This window comes from Copadichromis virginalis, linkage group LG10 (assembly GCF_057382275.1).
Source record: "Copadichromis virginalis isolate Kocher_CV1m ecotype Utaka linkage group LG10, C_Virginalis_male_GT1.1, whole genome shotgun sequence".
In the NCBI taxonomy this organism is placed as follows: Eukaryota; Metazoa; Chordata; class Actinopteri; order Cichliformes; family Cichlidae; genus Copadichromis; species Copadichromis virginalis.
Genome location: NC_140627.1, coordinates 26,883,741 through 26,907,714, shown reverse-complemented (window position 1 = coordinate 26,907,714; position 23,974 = coordinate 26,883,741). Strand labels below are relative to the sequence as shown.

The following is a 23,974-nucleotide window of genomic DNA, read 5'->3' as shown; positions in this document are numbered from 1 at the left end:
ACAATGCTGACACGAGGAAATCAGATCGTCCATATTTGCTTAGTTATAGAACACCCTTTCAGAAAGGACCTTCAGGTAGAGCAATCATTCATAGTTTGCAGTACATATTACCTGTGGTGTAGCACAGAGTTCAATTTTTAGGTCATTTTTTATTTTCTGTTTACATCTCTTTTTCCACTAGGAAAAATCACCGACTTCCATCAGGTGTTTTTCTTTACTGCTCCACAGACAACTGTGCAGCAATGCAGCAATGCACAGTTCAAACCACATCAAGTTCGCCGATGACACGACTGTGTCAGCATACAGAGGAGGTGCAGCAGCTAACGGACTGGTGTAGAATCAACAACCTGTCTCTGAATGTTGACAAAACAAAGGAGATGATTGAGAGCACAGAGAGATCACTGTCCACTTAACATCGGTGGATCCTCTGTGGAGGGCGTCAAGACCACCAAAGTCCTTGGTGCCCACCTGGCCGGAACAGTTTATTCCCCCAAGACATCACACTCCTGAACACACAGTGACAGGAATGACACCACACACTTCATACACATCACTGCCAAGCACTTATCTGCAGAATCTCTCACACACACACACACACACACACACACACACACCAAGTTCTTTTTTGCACGTTTCCATTGCTCTTCCATATACCAGGATTGCAGTGATTGGTTTCACTAAGGTATACTTAAGAGCATCTCAAATAACCATTTTGAGTTTGCAGTTTAGACTTTACTGAAGATTTTACTCGCGTTTACACATAACCTGTTTATAGCACTAATGTTAAATGCATATGTGCCAGTTCACAGCTTTAATTTGTCAGGTTGAGGTAATTTTAGCTTCTATGAGGTCAATACTTACTATTAAAAAAAAATAAAAATCCCCATGTCTAATGTACACCCTATAAATTCTTTACTATTCTTTTCACTCTTAGAGTTTGTATTCCTCTGGCATTAACCATCTGAACATCTTTTCTTCTCTGGTCTTGGTACTGCACTCTACTCCAATGCGGCACCAGCAATGTGGATAAAAGAAACTAAAACCCAGAGTGACTAAGCACACAAAGGTATGTTAACAATCCACATATTTGGCTAGTACACAAGAATGTTGTGTGACATTCCTTACTTTGTTGTCAATCTAGGGCTAAATATAGGCCTATAAACCCTATAGATGTATACATAATTCTGTGTATGTAAATATGTTACCTTTGAGACTTTGTGTATTCTGCCTTGACTTATATGTTGCAAATGTCTAGCTAACAAAAAAAAAATAATTTTTCTTTATGACTCCACTCTTTAACCATTTATACACAGGGAACACTGACTCACCTATAGTTTGTGATTTAGCATTGATAAACTAAAGGAGCACTGATGGTGGCTTTAAACAGTCACATACGTCCATTAGTTGTGTCAGCTATAAAATAAAAAAAAAACAAAAAAAAAAACACAAAAACAAAACACCCATATATTCATTCTGTGCCACTTGTCCAGGCCCGGGTTGCGGGGGCAGTAGACCCTCTCCTCAGCCACCTCCTCCCGCTCTTCCAGGGTGACCCCATGTGTTCCCAAGCCAGCCAAAAGATACAGTCTCTCCAGCACTGCCTCAATATGACATCCCCTAAATACCTCACCTAGGAACCCTTACAAAAGCACCTTTTAATGCACAGAAATGTCGTCTCTATGCCAAACTCCTCGTCAAGCTTCTCACCCTACCTAACACGGTAAGGTGAGACCATTTGTAAAATAACGAACGAATAAAAATCAAGCTCACTCTCAGTTCCAACAAAGTGAAATTTAATATCTACAGAAAATGTGGGAGAAACTAATTTCAGTCAGAGAAAAAAAAAAAAAAAAAAAGCACACTTTCTCAGTAACATGACTTGAATATTTTGGTATTGTACTGGAGATCATTTCTAAATGAACTTTTTTCTGATCCTCATTTTAAAATGCAAAATTAATCTGAATTCTAGACAATTAAATTAACTTGTATTCACCATGTCCTCTTCTTCCTTGGAAAAAAAAAATCACTTGATATTCTCTCCATGAACAGTATTTTTCAGTCTGCCCTTCTCTTTTGTGGCCTACAGGGGGCATACAGTGCACATTTTATGTTTATGAAAAGCTACAGCCTGGCAGTGAAATTCAAAATGTGCAAAACCACTCTCAGCATTTTTTTTTTAATAGGAGGAATCCTCAAAATGCTCTTTACAGTAATATTTCCAAAAGGAGATACAAACCTCAAATGTTCACCTGCATTTTTTGAAGCTATGATTGTTTATGCTCCCTCGCCTTAACGTGTATACGCTAAAGTATATACAAGAACTTCAAGACTGTCAAATCAGTAATAAAAACATGTAGAAGGCTTCATCAAGAATACAGGTACAGACAGTATACCCTCTCTGACCTTTAAACAGTTAATCATAGGGGGCTGTTTTTGCTTCACAAAATGTCAAAATAAATACCAGCCTTTACAAAATTAAATAGATTCTGAAGGCAAAAGAATACGTTCACAATGTCTCACAGGTTTAAAATGGCATTTGAACTAATTTGTATGTAAAATCAGGGAAAGAAGAAATGAAGCTTTCTGTACTCAACTTTTTAAAGATCTTTGTCATTTTGTTTCTAACCAGTTCATAGTCTATACAAGTAATATGCATTCAGCTGTAGAATAATATGTCACACAACTTCAAACAAACAAACAAACAAACAAAAACCTGACGGATTTTAAAAATTTAGAGATGTTACATCTTGCAGATAACATCCTAAGATTTCTAATGCCCTTTCAAATGAAACAAAAAAGGTTAATGCAATAACAAGCCCACGGATCAAACAGAAGAGGTGTAGCTTTCTGATTGATCTGTTGGAGCTGAGACCCACTGGGGAATGTTCAACAAACTGCAAGGAGTGTTTGTGTTAACTCATATATTGCAACTTTTTCAACACCTGACTCTGCTCGATTTTTTTTCTCTACTCCCAACAGTGTCCGTACAGATGCTGCTGTGATTTTCTTGTACAAATATTGAGATCACAACATGGTTATCTCATTATTTTCTCAAACACATTCTGTTTTTCATCGGTCCATCTATGCATCTATTTTCTGGAGCCCCAGCCTATCGCAGGGCAAACACAGAGAGACGGACAATTTTGTGTCACCAATCACCCTAACATGTACACCTTTAGACTGTGGGAGGAAGCCGGAAGCTTTGAACCCACCTGTAGGGTACTGGTGCTACTTTTTCATCCACCAAATTGACAATCACACTGACTATACACACACATAAAGTGTGTCCTACTTACAAGTTTGGCCATTCACAATAATGACATAATCAAGCAGTGATCTATACCTAATAGAAGACCAGCAAACTTGGCTAACGGTGGAGAAACTCCTTTGTCTACTGATGCTGTGAAATTAAATGGGACCTTCTGCAAAGCCTTGTTTTAAAAAGAAAATATACACCTTCCTAAAGAAAAACTGTGAGAAAACAGTCAAATAACGAATAAAGAAGCGTATATCAGACAATACTTCTCTGGTATATTGTTACTTTGAAAGTTGTTACAATGTTAAAGCCTGCTATGATCTGCACTGAGCATTACAACAGGAAACCTATTCATTACTAGTGAAACGTTCTGACATGGTGTGCGTCTGTGTGACCCAATAAAGGTAAGTACCACAAAGAAAACAAAAGAACTCAGCATGCAGTTAAAGGACTAGTGTCACGCGTAAGGCAGCTGAACATCTCGGTCGACTTCCCCGTTCAAAAGCTCTGCAAAGACGCTGCTCGACAAAGACGCTCATCAGAACAGAAGACAGAAATGTGTTAATGAGCATTTGGTGTTTTTGGCAGTTTCTTCTGTTTTTAAGAGCCACAGCTGTACAACAGAAGAAGAAAGCGGTGTTTGAGGAGAGCGCATGAGCTTTAAGAAGAGGATAATTAAGCGAAGCATGTATACTGCTTCTACCAACGTTTCCCCTTGCAGTCAATGACACGCTGGGAGGATTTGGTAATTTAACACATGAGCAGCATTGATAACTTTGAGGAGATTTTGACAGGGCTGCTGGAGTGTCTCAATAGTTCCACTTGAAACATTTATCATCGAAATTTCTACTTTGAGGCTATTAGATATGCAACTTCATCATGAACTTCTTTAAAACTGAAGCTCTTCTTTCTTGCTTTCCTCTGTCTCTCATAATCATCGTCATCAATAATATCAATTAACATGCACAGTTTGTCCCGATAACCTACACATTCAAAGTTCATTACCCGCCCCGCCCCTCAAACTTCAATACAACATGCCACAGGGTACAAAACAAAAAGAACACAAAAGGAAAAACAACAGAAATCATCACCTTGACAGGTAACATAGCTTATAATCAGTCTAAGGCAAAAAGACAAACTAAAGAACAAGTAGTGGGTTAGTGAATTTAGGAGCTTTCTGAAAAACACTTTTCGTCCTTGTCCTCACCAGCCTTCGTCGTGGGAAACCCTCTGCACTCCTGCACGGCCTGATTTCCTGGCTGGCGTCTACATGGATTACTGACGTGGGGAACGTTACACCCTGAAGCTCTCTCCTTTGCCATCAATATGGCGCAGACGCAGATAAACATCAGTGCCAATGCCCTGCATAGACTGAATAGACAGAGAGCCACCGAGGTACTCCGCATAGGCCCTAGACGTGGGTAGGCCGAAGCCAAACCTGTACAACACACAGGCAACAGGTTTAAGGTGATTACGTGAAGTGACAGAATCACACCAGGCTGAAAGTGATTTACTGTAGGTGAAACATTAAGCTGCAGGTAAATACAGGCAGCCATCAGAGCTTATACTGGCTCATAAAGAAGCCTACTGGAATCATCGAGACTGGATAAAATCAATACTCCTCTCTTATCTCTGACACAAACAGAAGTGCATCAGTAAAGAGCTTACCCATGCATAGGGTTAGACTGATTCCCACTGTTGGTGATGTTGTTGAAGAGGTTGCTCATGCGGGGATCCTGTGCACTCTCCTCAGCTGTGCTGAAGTGGTAGTCCATCACCTTGTCTATGATATTGTGAGGGATACCGCCGCCGCGATCCGAGATCCTGAATTAGAAAGAAATGGCAACAAAAACTTGTAACGATACCTTCTGTTACAGGAAGTCTCCCCTGCAGCAGTGAGGAGCGCACAGATTTGCAAAGGAAGTACAAATTATTGGTCCTACACGTTAAAAGAAATCAACTGGGCTGGTTTGGGTATTTGGTCATCATGCCTGGACAGGTAAACCTGCTCAGAGGCTCAGGACACACCTGGATTACAATTCTGGCACTCACCTGATGACAAAATCTATGTCGTTATTAGCGATGGTGACAACCACATCGGGGAGATTGTATGGGGTGTCCAGATGGCTCTCCATGGTGGCCCTGAAGATGCAAATTGAAGATCGATGTGACAACTGTACTCCCATTTAATAACAATCCACTATGCAAAAAAAAAAAAAAAAAAATCTTTTTAATAATACTTTTGTTTTTCTACAGTCTGTCAATCAGAGGAGGCAAGAGCAAGTATTCAGCTCATTTAATTGATTAACTGATGCAATCCACTTTTAAATTTAAGTTGTGTGCTAAAAAGCAGATGTGTAGTCTAAACTACATACTTTTTCAGGCTTTTGAGCGAACAGTGAAGATTCTGTTGCAAACCTGTTCTTCTTGTGCATAATACTAAATTAAATTGTGCCAGAGCCACTGTTGTGACACATGAAAATCTCAATTTTTCCAGGTGGATGACACACAATAATCTTTCTAAATGCTGGTCCAATAGCCCAGTAAAATTTTTTTAAAAAGGACCTGTGTGCACACCGACTTGGACTTGGCTTCTATGTCCAAGCTGAAATCAACAACATTCTCTACACTCGTTAAAAGCTACATCAAAAGAGCCAGTCATTTTCCAAACTGCACCCCTTCTCTCCCGCTGTTGCCCTGGAAACCATTAGCAACAGCTACACTGGTGCCAACATTAAGCCAGCTCCAGGGCTCACTCACACCAGTCAAACAGCACCAACTAAAATCTTCACTGCTCTCCCTCAATGATCCTTTATTGCCATCACATTATTGCTCATCTATTATTTTACTGATTCACATAATTTTTCACTGTCAGACAAAAAAAAAAAACCCCAGCCAAATCATTCAATATAACTTTATTTAACACAAGCTGATTTGAGGTCAGTGGACATCTCCGTGGGTGAGTGAGTGGTTAGTTTACCTCATGGCGTTCTTGAGGAGCTCTGGCAGGATGTAATCCAGAGGCAGAGGGATGAACGGGAAGCGAGCTGCTACGTGTCCGTTGATCCTCACCCTGGGCGAGTTACCGTACTGGTGCTCGCAGAGACGTCTATCAAACACCAAGAACATTTCTCATAATATTGAAGACTACAAGGTCAAAAATATATACAAATTCTCTGCCTCCACACAACGACTGAAATGAAACTGTTTCATGACACTTTTCTAAAAAATATTAATGACTTTTTTACCTGATTAAAAAAAAGGAGGAGGAGCCACACGTAGTGTAGGGTGTTACCATGGACAAAGCACTAAGTAAACCTCACAGTTATGGGAAAGGTGTTAGTTTTGTCTGCGTGGGATTAGAAACCAAAGCAGTGGACCTACTAATGCTGCTGGATGACAATTACAGTTCATACAGTTCATTAAATGGAAGTCCAATTTCATTCATACAAATGTTAAACTGTAACGACAGAGAACACGCTGTATCTCTGATTGTTTCTTTGCAAACTTCCTTTGAACTTGGTTAAAACAAGTCTATAAAAGGTCACTTGATTAGATTACCAAAGACAAACAAGAATGAGAGCCCATTCACAGCTCCACATGCCATTTCTGAAAGGTTATCTGATGAACTCTGGTTTGCCTCGGTCAGCACAGCGACAAAGTCACCGAAAGGTGAGATAAACTAAGCCGTACCAAACACTCACCTGGCAAAATCCACCCACTTCTCGATGATCTTTTTGGGTGAGAGACGTCTGCATATGATCCCAACAAAATCAGACTGGAATGAACAAAAAAACAACAACGAAAAAAACAACGGTTGGTTTAATTACACAATAGCGTTTACTTAAATAGCCAGCTGCCAAAACAAACATGACGTATTTTATGCTTCCTTGTAGCTGAAGGTAAACACCATGAAACCAGCAACTTCTATTTGACAGGATCCTGTTGTCCCAACCAGAGATGGGCAGTAACGCGTTACTGTAATCTGATTACTTTTTTTCAGGTAACGAGTAAAGTAAGGGATTACTATTGCAAAAACGGTAATTAGATTACCGTTACTTTCCCGTAGGAACGCTGCGTTACTGCGTTACTAAAACCGTGATTTTTTTTGCGAGAATGTCTCATGACAGTGACGTAAGCGAGTCCGTGACAACAGCTGTGTGCAGATCAACAATGGATCATATATTGAGTGCCGGAGAGAGTATGAGCGTGCAGCGTTTAAAGCGTGGAAGTACTGACCTTGCTTTGAGTTTGATTCCATAAAAAGTGACAAAAACATTAGCGTCCGTTGTGCGTGGGAAGAAAACTTCTTTTTACAGAGAAAAAAAAACCCCTAAACTTCCAAGCAAGCACCGAGTGCGCAACGACGTAATGGGAAACTCACAGAGAAACTCGCGGATTCTTCAACTGACCGCGGCACACCTGCACCAGGGTAAACCTCCGCCTACCCTACTCCTGCTTTACAGGTGAAAATAGAGCAACAGGACCGCTAGTCTTTGATGTTATTTATTTTCTGCTGTGTTTTACTTGCATCTATTTGAAAGACTGAGTGTAAACACACAAAAAAAAAAAAAATTTATGTGCTGGAATGTGCAGAAAATAGGTTTAAATGTTAAACAAATTTCTTCCAGTCAGAGAATGTTGCATATAATTAAATTTTTGCTTGATGCATAAAGTTAAAAGATTAAAACTGATTAAACAAGTTTTAAAAAAGAGACTTTTCCATTTGATTACATTTTGTATGATGGATTATGCAGATAAAAGTAGAATTGGGCTGAAAGATCTATCGCTTTATCACCTATTCAGGTTGTAAATTGTGTTTTTAAAAAGTAACTAAGTACCTAAGTAATTATTTACTTTTGAAAATAAGTAATCAGTAAAGTAACGGGATTACTTTTTTGGGAAAGTAATCGGTAATTAGTTACTGATTACTTTTTCTAGTAACTTGACCAACACTGGTCCCAACCCAACATTAATCCCATGTTTGCAGAAAAGCTGGACAACTATCACCTTTCCCCTTAACAGTTACCGCATGATTTGCTCTGGGTAACCGTCACCGTTCAGAGGTTTTCAAATCCTTTGAATAACAGTTGCACGTACATTATCTTCATGAAGGGCGAGATGGTGCGTGGCCAGCATTCGTATTCCCAAACGAGAGCACAGCGTTGTATCCAGGAAGTTGCGGATGACCATCTCATCCTGTGACAGCAAATAAAAAAAAGCAACTGAAACTTCACAGTTGAAACTAACTTATCAACTCTAACAGCTTTTGGTGAATCACAGCAAATGTTTTATTTTAGCTCTACCTCCCATAAAGGTTCTGACATAAAGATGTGATTTAATGACCATTAGAAAAGTTTCCAGGTTTTTCCTGTGTAGCTGCAAATGCAAAGACCGCCCTCACTAACTTCTAATGCAGCCCCAGTAATTTAGTTCTGTAAGCAGGCCTGAAATATGACATAAACAGCCTCAAGAGTGACTCCCTGAAAGCTTTAAGGAGTAAAGAGTTAAAGGCAGATCAGCAGCTTTCTTAAGAAAACACATCATTGTTAGCTGAGAAAGCCTTAAATAGTCTTTCCAAATAATAAAATAGTGTTTAATTAAACTGAATAACAAACAAACTGACATTAATAACCTAACCTGTGCAGACCGAGAGTAAGTTGTTTTAGTAAGGAGTCATTTCCAGCAAATGGTGAATCAGGTCAGTCTTAGTATCTCTGTACCTGGATGTGTCTGCGACACTCCCTGAAGCCCTGTGCCAGCATTGTGACCACATCCTTGTGGTCGTCCAGCAGCTGCCGCACTAGTTTGCAGAAACGAGCCTCCACGTCCTGATCCTTGATCTGCAAACAGAGATGCTTCACACTAAACCCGACAAACCCGACGTTTAAAGAAACAGCCTGCTCTAAGAAGAGCCTTTTAATTATTTTGGATTTTATATTTATTCTGGCTTGAATGACTCAATGCTTCATGTTTACCTGCTGCACTGATAGAGTCAGCTTCAGTGCAGCAACAGCCTCATACTCAACACTTCTACTGCACAGAGATTTTTTTTTTCTTCTTTCACAGAAACGCTGCTTCCATTTATGAAATTGTCCGTTTCTTTCACGACTAGAGCTTCACATTAACGGTTGTTTAAATCCATAAATGGTGTATTGAGAAATAAATAAAGAATGCACAGGACCAGTGACTGAGAATCAGTCGAGCAATTCTGTGCAAACCGCTGTCATTTTAAAGCCACCAATGAGAGAATTCAAATGTAAAAGCAAAGCAGGTTTCAGGCATACAGATAAAAGCCGGGTGAGTGTGACCTGCCTCTGTAGCACAGAGATGTTTTTAGACACTATGATTTCCCCTGAGAGCTATTGTAGTATAGGTGACTCCAACCCAGAGTCACATTATCTGATCCTTTGTCTCTGTAGTTTCCTCTTAAATCTAGGGACCTTTTATTTTTAGCTAACCTTGCATCTGCCTCATCTCTTTAGAAATGTGTTTATACAAGAGAACAAGAGGAGTCTCAAAGTCTCAGCACAGTGCAGTGTTGCAACGCTCCATAAAGAAGGCACACACCTTTATAGGCACTGAAATAGGTGTTGTTTTTTCTTAACCTGACAATGTTAGGGTTACTTATCAGATTTTAGTGTTTACATTAACACAGAGGAAAACACGTTCAGCCAGTTTGAAATCTCCAATCATACATGTGCGAACACACTGAGCAACTGGGTGTACTCGTCTGCTTTGTCCAGACCTAAAAAGAACAGAACACAATGATCACTTTGCTACTGCATGCAGCAGTCAGTGAGACAATTTGGCACTGATAACCCAGGAAATGCATTACATCTAGCAAGCAAGGATGACTGTGATGGAACACGTGTTATAGCCCTGACAGTACACAAATAAATACAAACAATAATCAGTGTCGTAGAAAAGCTACAAATCCTAAACTCGATAGCAGAGAAGAGTTATCCACTAACCTTCCCTCTACGACCTTTCAATGCCAAACAGAATGATTGGCGAGAAACAGATTTTTATTGACTCGAACAATGCATACGGCTAATGTTTCATTAGTTTTAATAACAGAGTCACGGCTTGTTTACTACTCAAATGAGCCAATCCTAAAGCGGCTGCGGGCAGATTCATCACACGTCTCGACAGGAAAAAGGTTCACACTTCCTGTTTTTGCTCATGAGCAAACCCACTCCCTGAGAAATAAAACTTGAACTTGTGACCCGTGTTTGTGCGCGTGTGTGTTTACTGTTCGTGTTTGAGTGGGTCGGGCACTCACCTCTGGAAAGTCACTGAGCATGTGATAGGCTCTGATATACAGTTCATGCTGTGAGAAAAGAAGAGAGATGCGGGCTATGGTTAGACCGGTTTCTCTGTGATCGTTCACTCAGCCAGAAAACATCACACCACAAGCACTGTCCCCCCTGACTGGGCCTCACTGTGTTACTGACAAGTCCATGTGAGGCTTACACGTGGCAACTTTCTCCAAGCATCAGTGGGATGAGTTTTCTGTTACTTGCAGAGTTGAGCAATTTCTCTGAATCAGAATTCTGCATAAATGACTAGACTGGCTTATTAAAATCCATCTGATCATCTTGATGTGCAAAAGTTGGAGAGTTAAAATCAGTTCCAGCAATTATTTCACTTCTGATCAAAGAGCTAAACAGTGAAGGTACAGTCACTCCGACGTCACAAGTAGTGGCACAGAAAAGGAGCTTTTGCTTTATGTAATCGACACAGAGTGGTTCCGTGATACCAGAAAAGGAAGGAATCTGGGTGAAAGTTCACCAGCAACGAGACATGCAGAGGCAGCGAAATACTCAAAGTGCTTGCAGGGGAATTAAAGGCTCAGCGGGAACAATGACAACAACAATTCTTTTGGTGTCAAAGAGTCTGTTATATCCAGACACATGCGTATTTTTCTGGTTAAGTTTTTGAGATCTATGTATAAAGGAGCTTTAAACCTGACCTCTGTCTGAAATTGCATCTGAAAAACTAAACAGCCCTGCAAGATCAGAATCCTGCTGATGTGGACAGTTTCTGCTGGAAGAAACATTTCCCATGAAAAATTAGGAAAGTAGAGAATGACAGCATAGTCATTAAGTATGAGTTATTGATATGACAGGCCTAAGTCATGTGTGAAATAACAGTATCAAAATTATTTACTGGACAGGGTGTGGCACTGATGTCGTTACAGTTAATCAAAAACAACCTTGCCTGCAAAAAGTTTGGAAGACTGTCAGAAACTTAAATAAAACAGTGTTTTCGATGTCATTTAAACCCTATTTATGATTTAAAAATAGTACAATGGCAAATATTACCAAATCTGAGAAATTGCATTGTTTCAAAATATTTTGCATTTGGTGCCAGAAAATCATTCCAAAGTAGTTGCGACAGCTGGCAGGAAAGTGGAAAGTGGCAGGAAAACAAACCACAATTAAGTGCCAAAAGGCTCCTCGAATGGCCACATGAGGTTGTTTCTGAAAGTGGATCAATCTCCATAGACTCCTGTGTTAAAATGACCAACTAAACAGCCCCGGAAAGCATCCAGAAAATAAAAGGTTTTGTGGGACTTTTTTCTGCTTCCTACATTTGGATACTGTTGAAGCTAACCGTTAAGGGCACGGCAGCTTAGACTGACAGGTGTGCTGACACCTTACTGCCTGCGCTCACCTCTGCTAACTCAAATAAGTGAACTGAACCTCTCCACTGTGTTTGCAGTGTTGGTGCCTTCTGAAGTTTTTTTTTTAAATGACAAATAATAAGACAAGCTTTCTGATAATGACCATCCAGGCAGCCTGTGCTTCAGTTTTGTGTATTTGTCTGTTACTAAGCACCACTTATGTGTTTATAAGCATGTTTATGATGCATATTGCAAACCAAGCTTCCTAAAAAAAAAACCAAAAAAAAAAAAAAAAAAAATCAGATGATAACTTAAAACCCCATCACTTTGTCCAAATATGGGAACTTCCACCTAAAAATGTCAAATGTGCAATTTGTTGCGGTAATATGCAATGCTCTTCCTGAAAAACAACATCTGGGTGGCAGAAAACAAAACCTGCATTTATTGTTCAGCATTAATAGTACCCAGGACAGTTTTACTACAAACCTGAATACAAACATGTGCTTTCAAATCACAAGCTGCAGCTCCTGCGTCAGCCATTGATGCTCTTTATTTTAATAAAAAAACAGAACGGTACAACATTCCTGGTATGACCCATCTTTACAGGATATGGATATCCCATAAAGAGTCTACAGGTTGTTTGATGTCACCATTATGTGTATAAATAAAACCCCTCCTTTCAGTTCTTGCAGTCGTATTTCAGCTTGGTATTGAACCATAAACCTGCTGTACCTCTTAATGCACAGCCATACCTCCCTGTCCACTCTGACGGGAGTGGACAGGGAGCATCTTAAGAGCGCTTTCTGTCAAGACTTTCCTGCGCAGTATTGTTACTTTCTATTTATATAATCAGTTACAGGGCCCACTTCCTGTATAGCTCAGCAATCTGTAAACTGTATTTGGGTGTGTCTGGAGAGCTGTGCGCTTACCACTTGCAGAATCGTGGGGTTGCAGCCAATAATGAAGGGCAAACTACGGAAACCCTTGATGCGATGAGCGATTCGTACAGGCAGCTCCTTGTGGAGGTACTTGGCACTGCTCTGTGAGCGTAGAAACACACAGAAATAACAATGAAGAGTCTCAGAAGTCTCATTATTGTTACACTTTACAGAAATCCCAGCACGGCTGAAATATTTACCAAGATGTGGTGTCCATCAGCAGACTTCCCAGAATACAACAGGGTTGCTAAAGTCAGTCGAACAGAGGCCTAGGGAGAAAGCGGCACATAAAATTACACACACAATCATAACAGCAGGGTTGAGATTGTGTTTTAGTTTCGAGTGTGCAGCCGTAAAAACACACATGATTGTTATCCACATAAATGACTGGCTGTTTAGCCTGTGACAGATAAAGTCCTTCAGGCAGTTCATGCAGATTTTTAGCTGGGACACTGAAGGACACTCCATACTTGTCTTAGCTGTACACTCTGGTCCAGGTGACGAGCAGAGCTGAGTGTTCGCAAAACATAACGAAACATTTTCACTGCGGTATATAATTTATATTCAGAAAGTCCATAATCTGGCCTTCCAAACTGCAGTAACTCAGAAAACTAAAGCATTACTTTGTGATTGTTTGATGGCGGTTAAGTCTACCCAGACACAGAGACCTGGAGCTGTGAAAGCAGAAAAGACAGCTGTCTTTATCCAATCACTACATTTCTAAAAAGTCACACATGTAAAAACATTAGCAACTTTTTTTTGTCTGTGAACTTATTTGCCTGGTCGTGAAACAAAGGTTCCTGAGACTAAAAGCTCTGGGCACTTTGAAAAAACTGCAAAAGTGCTCGGAGCGAAACATCTAAAACTCAGCTTGTTATACGCTCGCTGCATGACTGTGTGTTTTATTTCCTCTCGTGAGGCCAAGCCTTCAAAAGCATGCACCGATGTCGAAGGCAGGATATGGATGTACAAAACAGCACTGCTATTTTGATGTGCTTGCAGCAACAATGATGCATTTGCTTAGTGTATTATTATGTTCTCATTTGGTCCATTTTGGTGCTGTAGATAATAGAAAGAACACATGAAACACTCCCTTCATATCTGCACACACAGAGCCTGAAGCAGAAAAACTGGTCTGCAGAGAAAGTTGATAACCAGCTTCGTGATACCTGTTATCACTGACTAGGCCTGTAGATTTTGTTGACTCAATTTGTTAAAACAAAGCCTTAAGACTGTTAAATCACAGTTCTGATAATTGTTTTAATTTAACAAAATGCATTAGAAAGAAAAGACGGTGGCTGCAGCAGACACCCTTCATTGTTTTAAATGCAATTAAATGTTAGCACTTCGCTCTTCTCTACACACAGCCCACAATTAGCTATCCTGTCTGCTAACGCACTGCCAACAGAGAACCATGTTCAGCGCATTACAGCTTCAACATCACCTAGACATCGTTGTTAGACTTTCTTGTAAGAATACGTTTGTTTTCAAGAATTATTTTCCATCTCTATATCGATTAGAATATAATCAGATTTAAAGAAAAAACTATCGATAGAAAGACAGGGAAGATATATATCTCTCAGATAAAGTCAGTGTCTGACAGTGATAGTTACTAGAGCAGGGCGATATGGCCAAAAATATTTATCACGATATATATTTGAAAATTTGCGATAACGATATAACCGACGATATAATTGATGCGAGACAAAATACAACTCCACAACATTACTAGCGCAAAAAGACAACCTTCCATTTATATTCACTTAAACAAGAAGCTGGTTTTTATGTACATTAAAGCTTTATAAAAATGTAACAGTACAAATGCAAATTCCTTGCTGAAAGTTTAACCAAAAGGCATTTCCACTAGAAATGGGCTGACATGTCCTGAGCATAACCATGTATAATATCCACTGAAGTTAAAAAGAGGTGCTTTGCAACATTAAACTGCAGTGTGCAGTACGCATTTTTTGGACCATAAGGTGTGTGGTATATTGTAATAAGCAGCAGCTATTACTACCTCCCACCAGTAGGTGGTACTGTGTTATTGTATGTGTTCTGAGCTTATGGAGTAAAAGTCTAGACCTCCACCATAGCCTCGTCTCAGTCCTCTGTGCTTGGTCTAAAGTTATTGTTGACCACAACCCACGCTACACGGGCAGTTGGAGCAACACTGCATAAAGTTACAACATGGTGTCAGAAGTCGGCAAGACCGTGTGAACAGGGACCGCGACGTGAGTAAGCTAGCCGTAGATTAGCTAACAGTAGCCATTGCTAACGGCATGGAGCAATTCAAGCCACCATCACCGCTACTGCTCACAGGCAATTTATCTGAGACCTGGCGCAGATGGGAACAAAGATTCGGACTGTATAGGACTGCTACGGGTGCGTTGGAGAAGGATGAAAAGGTTAAAATAGCCATTCTTCTCCACACTATCGGCGAAGAAGCGCTTGAAGTGTACAACACGCTCACAGTGACCCCGACCGGAGACGCACTGACAATGGCGGACATTTTGAAAACGTTTAAGGAATACTGTAGTCCACGAAAGAACGTTGTTTTTGAACGCCACAAGTTCTGGTCATACCCAATGTCGGCGGATATAACAGTGGACAGATATGTCACGGAACTCCGTCAGAGAAGTAAAAGTTGTGAATTTGGGATCAATGAGGACGACATGATCAGGGATAAATTGGTGTTCAGCATAAGTGACGCAAGACTAAAAGAGAGATTGCTTCGTGGCAACGACCTCACACTGCGCAAGACGATAGAAATATGCAGATCAGCAGAAGTGGCCAAGTCACAGATTCAGGCCATGCAGTCAATAACTGCAGCCCAAGACACGTCAGTGGACGCATTAAGAAAAATGCCAGGATACATTAAATCAGGACACAGTAAAAACAAACTGAGCAACGACAAACAAACAGTTTGTCACAAATGCGGCAACAAACACGCATTCCGACAGTGTCCAGCCTATGGGGCAACATGTCACAAGTGTGGGAAAAATAACCACTTCTCAAAAGTGTGCAGAGCTAGCGCAGAGAAGAGTAGACACTTCAAGAAAACAAAAACTATTAACAACATTGAAACTGATGGCGATTCACTATACATCGGCATGGTATCCAGCGACAAGCACAAGACTGGCAAATGGCATGAAAGTGTGACAATCGGAGACGTACCACTCACCTTCAAGCTAGACACAGGTGCGGACGCAAATGTGCTAAACCACCTTCTACCTCGGAAGAACTTGTGGAGATGTACGCTGATGTGTTCACAGGCTTAGGTGAGTTCCCTGGACTTCACCACATACATATTGACCCAAATGCAACACCTGTGATTCACGCATGCAGGAACGTGCCACTCTCCATAATGGATGCGCTGAAGAAGATGCTACAGGACTTACAAAACAGAGATGTCATAATGCCTGTCAATGAGCCTACAGATTGGGTCAACAGTCTTGTCGCCACACAGAAGAAGAACGGAACACTAAGGGTGTGCTTGGACCCTTGTGATCTGAACCAAGCAGTTAAACGCCAGCACTACTCCATTCCCACACACGAGGACGTTCGCAGCAAGCTAGCAGGAAAATCCATCTTCACCATATTGGATGAAAAAGATGGATACTGGCAGATCAAGCTGGACGAGCCGTCATCAAAGCTCTGTACCTTCAATACACCTTGGGGCCGATATCGCTTCCTCCGACTCCCATTCGGGATCAAATCAGCCAGCGAGGTCTTTCAACAAAAGAATTGTGAGACTTTCGGCAACATTCCTGGTGTATTTATCATTGCAGATGATATGATAATTGCAGCTACATCAGAGCACGAACACGATGAAATCCTGCAGAAGGTCATGGAGAAAGCAAGAGCAGCTAACGTGAAGTTTAACAAGGACAAAATTCAGTTCAAAGTTGACACAGTGAAATACATGGGCCATATCATCACAGCAGCAGGGCAGAAAGCAGATGTTTCAAAGATCAAAGCTATTGTCGACATGCCGACTCCAGAAGACAAACAAAGCCTTCAGCGTCTGCTGGGAATGACGAAGTTTTTGGCACAGTACATCCAAAATGAAGCATCGCTCACAGCACCTTTGAGACAGCTACTCAAGAAGGACACAGTGTGGCAGTGGCAGCCACATCACACAGTAGCGTTACAGACGCTCAAGTCGACGCTCACACAAGCTCCAGTGTTGAGATTTTATGACCACAAGAAACCACTAACACTGCAGGCCGATTCTTCAAAAGATGGGCTGGGCGCATGCCTATTACAAGACGGACAACCTGTGTGTTACGCGTCACGAGCACTCACAGACACAGAAAAAAGGTATGCACAAATAGAAAAAGAGTTGCTAGCCATTGTGTTTGCCGCTAAACGATTCCACCAGTATGTCTATGGAAGACCAGTGACAGTGCAATCTGATCATAAACCCCTGGAGGCGATAGTGCGCAAACCGCTATGCAAGGCACCAGCGAGGCTACAAGGAATGCTGCTGCAACTACAGAGATATGATCTCACCGTCACATACACCCCCGGCAGAGACATGTTCATAGCCGATGCACTCTCACGTGCCACAACTACCAGTGACGACGGAAACGTGAGTGAAAACGCAAATGATGAAAGAGTTGTGTATGCTCTGGAGGCCACAGCAGCATTGAGCGAGAAAACATTGTGTGACCTGAAAAAAGCAGTGGCAGCAGACAGCGTACTACAAGCCGTGCGTGAAAGACACTTCAACGGATGGCCGCCCAGAAGGAAGAGTTTAGACAAAACACTCCACAGCTACTGGCCTATGAGACACGATATCAGTTTCCACGATGACATTATTATGATCGGGGACAAGATCGTAATACCCCAAAGCTTCAGGCGTGTGATCCTGGAGAAGCTGCACCTTGCCCACCAAGGCGTGCAGCGCACAAAAGCCAAAGCAAGAAGAGTGCTGTACTGGCCTGGCATGTCACGCGACATAGAGACCATGCTTGAAAAGTGTGAACAATGCCAGCAAATGCAGCCAAAGAACCAGGCTGAACCGCTTATTCCACACCAGATTCCAGAGCTGCCATGGATGAAAATCGGAGCAGACATCTTCGAACTGAACGATCATCCATATCTTTTGTTAGTGGATTATTTATCAAAATATCCAGAAGTTCTTAACTTACCTGACAAAACGGCACACTCTGTGATTCAGAAGATGAAATCAGTCTTCGCAAGACACGGAATTCCCAAAGAGATAGTGAGCGATCATGTTCCATTCGCCAGCCACGAGATGAGATCGTTTGCAGCATCCTGGGAGATAAACCTAACTTTCTCCAGTCCCGGCTTTCCTTCTTCGAATGGCATGGCGGAGCGAGCCATAAAGACTGTCAAACATGCACTTAAGAAAGCCGCACGGACTGGAACAGACCCACATCTAGTGCTGTTGTCTTTGAGGAACACTCCAGTCACAGGACTTAGTGTGTCACCTGCACAAATGTTGATGGGACGGGTTCTCCGCAGCACCCTGCCATGCACCAGTGCTGTGTTGAGGCAGTCAACCCCACAGAACATTCACGACAAAGTGCGCAGGTTGCAATCAAAGCGGAAACGCCACTATGATCAGCACGCAAGACCATTGCCTGTTCTGACCCCAGGCGAGACTGTGCACATGCAAACAAGGCGCGGTTGGGAGCCAGCTGTTGTAACTCATCGGCGAGAGGAACCACGCTCCTACACTGTGCAAACACCAGATGGTAAAGTGCTCAGGAGGAACAGGAGACATCTGAGGAAAATACACCCAAGTCTGTTCAAGGACACACCCATGGACCCAGATGAACTGTCCGTTCACACCCAAGAGCCAGTGGAGCCACCAGCAAATGACACCCCACAAAACTCTAGTCCTGCAAGTATGGACAACACACCCACATGTTACACATGCAGTGGCCGAGCAATAATACGCCCTGCCAGGTATAGAGACTAAGTGATTGGGAAACTTAAAGTCACTCTATCCTGTACCTGCGTTGTTCTGTACAAGCTAGATAACTGTCTTGTTGGCAAAGAGAGAAAATATGTCATGTTTCATATGTTCATTTTGACATGTCTTATCTAATCTGTCATGTGTTCATCTGTTTCAAAACACTACACTGATGTGTATTTGCATTGCTCAAGTGACAAGCAATCTGAGGTGTGCTCTACTTAATGTCTCAAGAATATAATATTGTTAATGTTCCTACGATTTAAAAGGTGCATTTATGTTACAAAATATTGGAGTTAAGAGGTAGTATCTTTATCTCGGAAAAGAGGGATGTGGTATATTGTAATAAGCAGCAGCTATTACTACCTCCCACCAGTAGGTGGTACTGTGTTATTGTATGTGTTCTGAGCTTATGGAGTAAAAGTCTAGACCTCCACCATAGCCTCGTCTCAGTCCTCTGTGCTTGGTCTAAAGTTATTGTTGACCACAACCCACGCTACACGGGCAGTTGGAGCAACACTGCATAAAGTTACAACAAGGTGCACGGGATTATAAGGCACATTAAGCGAAACAAAGCAGTCAGATAAATCAAACTTTATTAAACTCATTCTTCTTGCTTCCTCCATTTCTGTACCATTGATTCCTTAATGTTGAATTCTCTGGCAGCTGCTCTATTCCCATCTTGTTGCAGTATATTAATGACTAACCTCGTATTGTGGATGGATTATCTCAGTTGTTCTCCTGACTGAAGTTTGGTCCGTTTACAGCATCCTGCCATGCGATTGCATTTGTCTCTAACCATGAAGAACCTTCACGTTAACTTTTATAAGTGGAAAAGTGTTAGTGTTCGTCCTCCAGCTTCACTGTTTATGTTATGCTAACATAGCTGTGTCGCTAGCGATCATGTAGCACATCATTATATACCAGCTAGCCCAACTTCAGTAACCCTACAAACGTCACTGCTGTTTAGTTTCCTGTCTTCATTTATGTTGCAAGTGATAGCAGAACTGTACGTTTGATTTTTTTCAGAAATCTCTCAGTCAGAACATGCTATATCATGCTTAGGTAACTAGCGAAACTAGCGAGCTAACTTCCGCTAGCTTCCTGCTAACTTCTAACTCCGTTAAATGTAATAACTTTTGTTTTCATGGATGCCTGGAAGTTAAACTTTATAGTTACACCTCGTAAAGCAGCAATGCTGATCGTTTTATTAAAGATGAAAGAATTTAGACAGTTTTTAACTCTAAGTGATGCTGCAGTGTTGTTTGACCTGAAGGTTTACGGAGTTTAGGACCCAGATTACTCCCAGATTTAAGAGCATCTTAGTCCGACAAATACGACAATAACAACGGCCGCTTGCATGTTCTGCAAAAAAATGTGCTTTGTTGTGTATCTGACGGACAAACACCAAACCAGTTCCACATCACGGAAGTTGCACCATTTTTACAAACCAATTCTGGATCATCTGTTTCACTCAACAATCGGCCATGTGCGTATGAAAACAAAGGCACTGCGCATGCGCGTTTTACTCCCATTCTATCGCGATATTTCATTTTCCTATCGTTGCCTAACATTATACCGGTATTACCGTGAACGGTATAATATGGCCCAGCCCTATTAGTTACAGAGGCTAAGATGGAGGTAAGTCACTGTGGTAAAGCAAGTCTAACATTTAATACTGTGCTCAGTCATCACTGACTAATGTATGTAAACTTGCCACATTATAAAACCTTACAACGGAGCCACAACTTCACCAACCACAGGCATGTGCACTATAACAGTGCACATGCATGCATGCAATGTTACGGTGTGCTCCAGTACTTTATAGCACTCCAACTCTGCTCACCAGCTGGAGCAAGTCGTGGCATCAGCTCCAAAATGGATCCGAGGGTGCCACAGCGAGATGCCAGTAGCACAATCTGAGCTAGCTAGAAAGACAAGAACACTAAAGAAATGGTTCATGGTTTGGATTTCCTGTTGAATCACTGCAGTAGCCTGATTAAATCAAACATACTACAGTGTGATAAAAAACATAAAAACTGTAGTAACTGTTAGAATAATGCATCTTTAAATTGCAGGTCCAGTCAATAACATTCATTCACACCCCACAGTAAGATGCAATTTGCAGGTGCACAAGTAAAAAGCATTGTGTAAATACAAGCAGAATGCACAGCTGTATGCCTGGTGATGGTCTACAGATCTGGGAACAGATCTCAAGTTAGAACCCAGGATAAATGGAGCCTAACAGGCACACCTAAGTCAAACAGGCATCAGTTTTATAAGCTCTAGCTGTGTTTACCCCAAAAGGACACTGACACTCCAGTGCTAAACCGACATGCACAAGTGGAGAATGTACAAGTGGAAAAACACTACTCATTGCTCCAGGATCTAAATGCTAAGTAATGTCAGTGCAGTCCTAATGTTTGCAGTAGGTCCAGTGGGTCCTACCTGCGGGTGTAGGACCCACTGGAAACAACAATCTGCTGGATTGGTCGTATTACATTATGTATACTGATGCAAACATTAAGCCATCGCATCGATATCACTGTACAAAACAATAACATTTGTCTTCCGTAAAGTGAAAATGTTGTCGTTGGGTAGTGTTTTGTTTCAATATTTCAATTCCTTCCTCTTTTTTGCTGTAAGAGTACTTCTTATATTCACTCCAGTAAGTGAGTAAGTAAGTAAGTGAAAAAAAACTGAAGAATGTGACCAAAAAAACAAAACAAAACTGAGCCAGGAGGAAGAAAAGCATCTATGCTATTTTTATTGGTAACAATAACAATAATAATAATAATACTAGTTAACATGGCGATATTCATTCAGGAGTTGTGTTTTCTTTCTTTTATTTCACTTTAAGGCAAAGTATTTTAGAGATTGGCAGAACAGATTGTTAGACTTGCTTCTCATTAACTGGGGCAACGTCAGCTCAGCTCCATCGCTGAAACTTTACACCATCAAGTCTCCTGTTACTGGACAATCGTCTTATGTCTATAGTGTAGCTAATATTACAATTTTGCGTTGGCACCTCGTCTGGTCCGGTAAACATCAGCGACAGCAAAGAACCGACGTTATAATTTGTCTAGAAGCTCAGCAGGCTGCAGATAAATTTACCCGGGCGTTGCGTTCAGGTCTTCGGTACCGGGCATGTCAGCCGCTTTACATTATTACTGAATTATTATTATTATTAAATAGACCATTATAATTCAATACACTATATGACTTAAAACAACAACAACAACAAAATAACAGAACAAAGCACGCTCTTTTCTTTTGCTAGAGGAATCTCCGAAATATTAAAGGAAAATTACAAATTACAACTACAGACACTGCAATGTAGGTGACAGCTTTATTCCTCTTATAGAAGGAATTCGTTTTTAAGCTTCTAACTGACAAAACATTAGTTCTGAAGGCTAAAGCACTGCTCTTTTAAGTAGCAGCATGTCACTGTTTTTCCACCTGCCCCTGAACGTAGCACAACCCTGCCGCAGCTAGCTACAGCTAGCTTAGTTACCCAAGAGTTCTGAGACCTTTTCAGGAGAAAAGACCGGGAACCCGTCACATTTATTACCTTTTCTGCAGAAGAATCTATTGCAGACTGGTTATAAAACGACGTGACAGTCTTCGACCGCTCTCGTGCCATCTCTGAATATCCCTGCATCGAGGACGTTGACCGAAATCTCTGGCTCCCCGTGCCTGCCAGCGGCGGTACTGTTTTGGTGGCGGGGGCCAGCAAGAAGGTGCCGAGCCTCGGCCTAGCTCTGCTGGCTGCGCCGCTCAGCATCTCAGCCGCTACACCCGCCAGGGCCAGACGCATCTGGAGATGAGCTGTGTGTGCGAACAGGGCTGCCCTGCTCTCATACAAACACGGAATATCACAGTCGCTACGAGGCCATTAGGGTCGCGTCGTACTAGAGCACAAAGGCATGTATCTCTGAATACAGTTGCGTTGAGGGTGCAGAGAGGGCTTTGTGCGCATTGGCCAGTGGGGAAGAGAGCTGGGGGAACGACATGACAGCTCAGCCAATCAGTCCACCAGAGGCGGAGCGAAGCAGCATCAACAACACCCCGGAGCCCAGAGTCTGCAAAGCCCCCCCGCAATGTACTGTTCTGTACTGTACTGTACTGGAGGCAAAGCAGGAACAGCCGATTGTGAAATTGCACCAGTCATAAGTTTTATTGGCCGACTTGAGGCTGAAGGGGACATTTTAACATGTATGTTACTTGTGAATCGTTTATGCAGGTAGAATCGAGCTCAGGACCATTAATTAGAATGCCTTTTGCTACTTAGGATTTTTCCTGTTTGTTGAAAAAAACAAAACGTGGTTCAGGGACCTGCAGTTAGTGTTTGCTGTGTGCCTGTTAAGAAGTGAAAAATGCAAATCCCACAAGTTTCACTTCCTGTTAAATAAATGTAAATAATGATAGAGAATGTCCCAATAATCCGCCCCAAGAACCACGGATTGAACCGCCCAGCCTCTTGCCTTTTACTGCCACCCAACACACTTTGAACCCAATCCTCATTGGGGATCCTGTATGTGGTGAGCCCACAGAAGACCCTGTCCCTTAAGCTCCTTCCCCAGACCCGGCCCAAGAGTGCAACTCCAGTAACCCTAACCCCCTAACCCTAATCCAGAGTAAACAGGTCCCTTCATTTTTTTTTATTTTTTATCTTTCATGGTACCCTCATCCAGGATTTGCCTTGGGAGACCCTACCAAAGGCAAAAGCCCCCTGACAACCCTGGGATCTTAGGATACATAGATCCCAGAAAATAGCTTCCTCCAAACGGTAGATCGCTTCTTGCTTAGAGATAGGGTGAGGAGTTAATAAGTAATTTGGGAGGGAGTCCCAAATGAGTTTTCCAGGCATGTCCTAACAGAAGGAGGGCCGAAAATAGGTGTCACAGGATAGGTGTTAGAAAATGAAATGATGAATAATAAAGAATGATGTGTCATCATTGTGTAGAATTTTTTCAAACTACTGGTGAGAGGGCACTTCTTAATACCTGCTATATTTCAATGTTAGGAAGATGACTAGGGCAGAAACACTGAAGGTGAAGAGAAAGACTCCCTCGGTCTTGTTTTGCACTCATATAGCCTTACATGAAGTGTGGTTGAATTAATACAAAAGTGCATTCTTTCTAAACTGTTAACAAAGGGACTCTGCTGACCTATGAAGACAAAACAGGACAAAAGTCTGAGGTAAA

At 41.7% G+C, this 23,974-nt stretch overlaps 1 protein-coding gene and 1 long non-coding RNA gene across 2 annotated transcripts; one reads left to right on the top strand and one right to left on the bottom strand.

Moving 5' to 3' along the window:
- Window positions 1-7: 7 nt before the first annotated feature.
- LOC146700705 (uncharacterized) lies at window positions 8-2,484 on the top strand. The gene is made up of 2 exons (XR_014922596.1): window positions 8-75; window positions 182-2,484. It is a non-coding gene; the product is annotated as an uncharacterized LOC146700705 (long non-coding RNA).
- On the bottom strand, window positions 1,773-22,759 carry bckdk (branched chain ketoacid dehydrogenase kinase). Its single transcript, XM_085470916.1, has 11 exons — window positions 22,339-22,759; window positions 13,024-13,092; window positions 12,815-12,925; window positions 10,542-10,589; window positions 8,980-9,099; window positions 8,357-8,455; window positions 6,961-7,034; window positions 6,237-6,365; window positions 5,309-5,398; window positions 4,925-5,080; window positions 1,773-4,694 (listed from the first exon to the last, which is right to left on the bottom strand). The coding sequence occupies exons 1-11, from the start codon at window positions 22,582-22,584 to the stop codon at window positions 4,550-4,552; spliced, it is 1,287 nt and encodes a 428-aa protein (XP_085327042.1). The 5' UTR covers window positions 22,585-22,759; the 3' UTR covers window positions 1,773-4,549.
- Between the last annotated feature and the right edge of the window lie 1,215 nt (window positions 22,760-23,974).

What these genes read in the sequence shown, in the direction of transcription:
- bckdk (XM_085470916.1), bottom strand. Translation starts at nt 22,584, where the DNA reads ATGCGTCTGGCCCTGGCGGGTGTAGCGGCTGAGATGCTGAGCGGCGCA. An exon ending in TGCTCAGTGACTTTCCAGAG is followed by an intron (nt 9,100 to 10,541) that starts GTGAGTGCCCGA and finishes CTCTGTTTGCAG; the next exon opens with ATCAAGGATCAGGACGTGGA. An exon ending in AAGTGGGTGGATTTTGCCAG is followed by an intron (nt 6,366 to 6,960) that starts GTGAGTGTTTGG and finishes GGTGTTTGATAG; the next exon opens with ACGTCTCTGCGAGCACCAGT.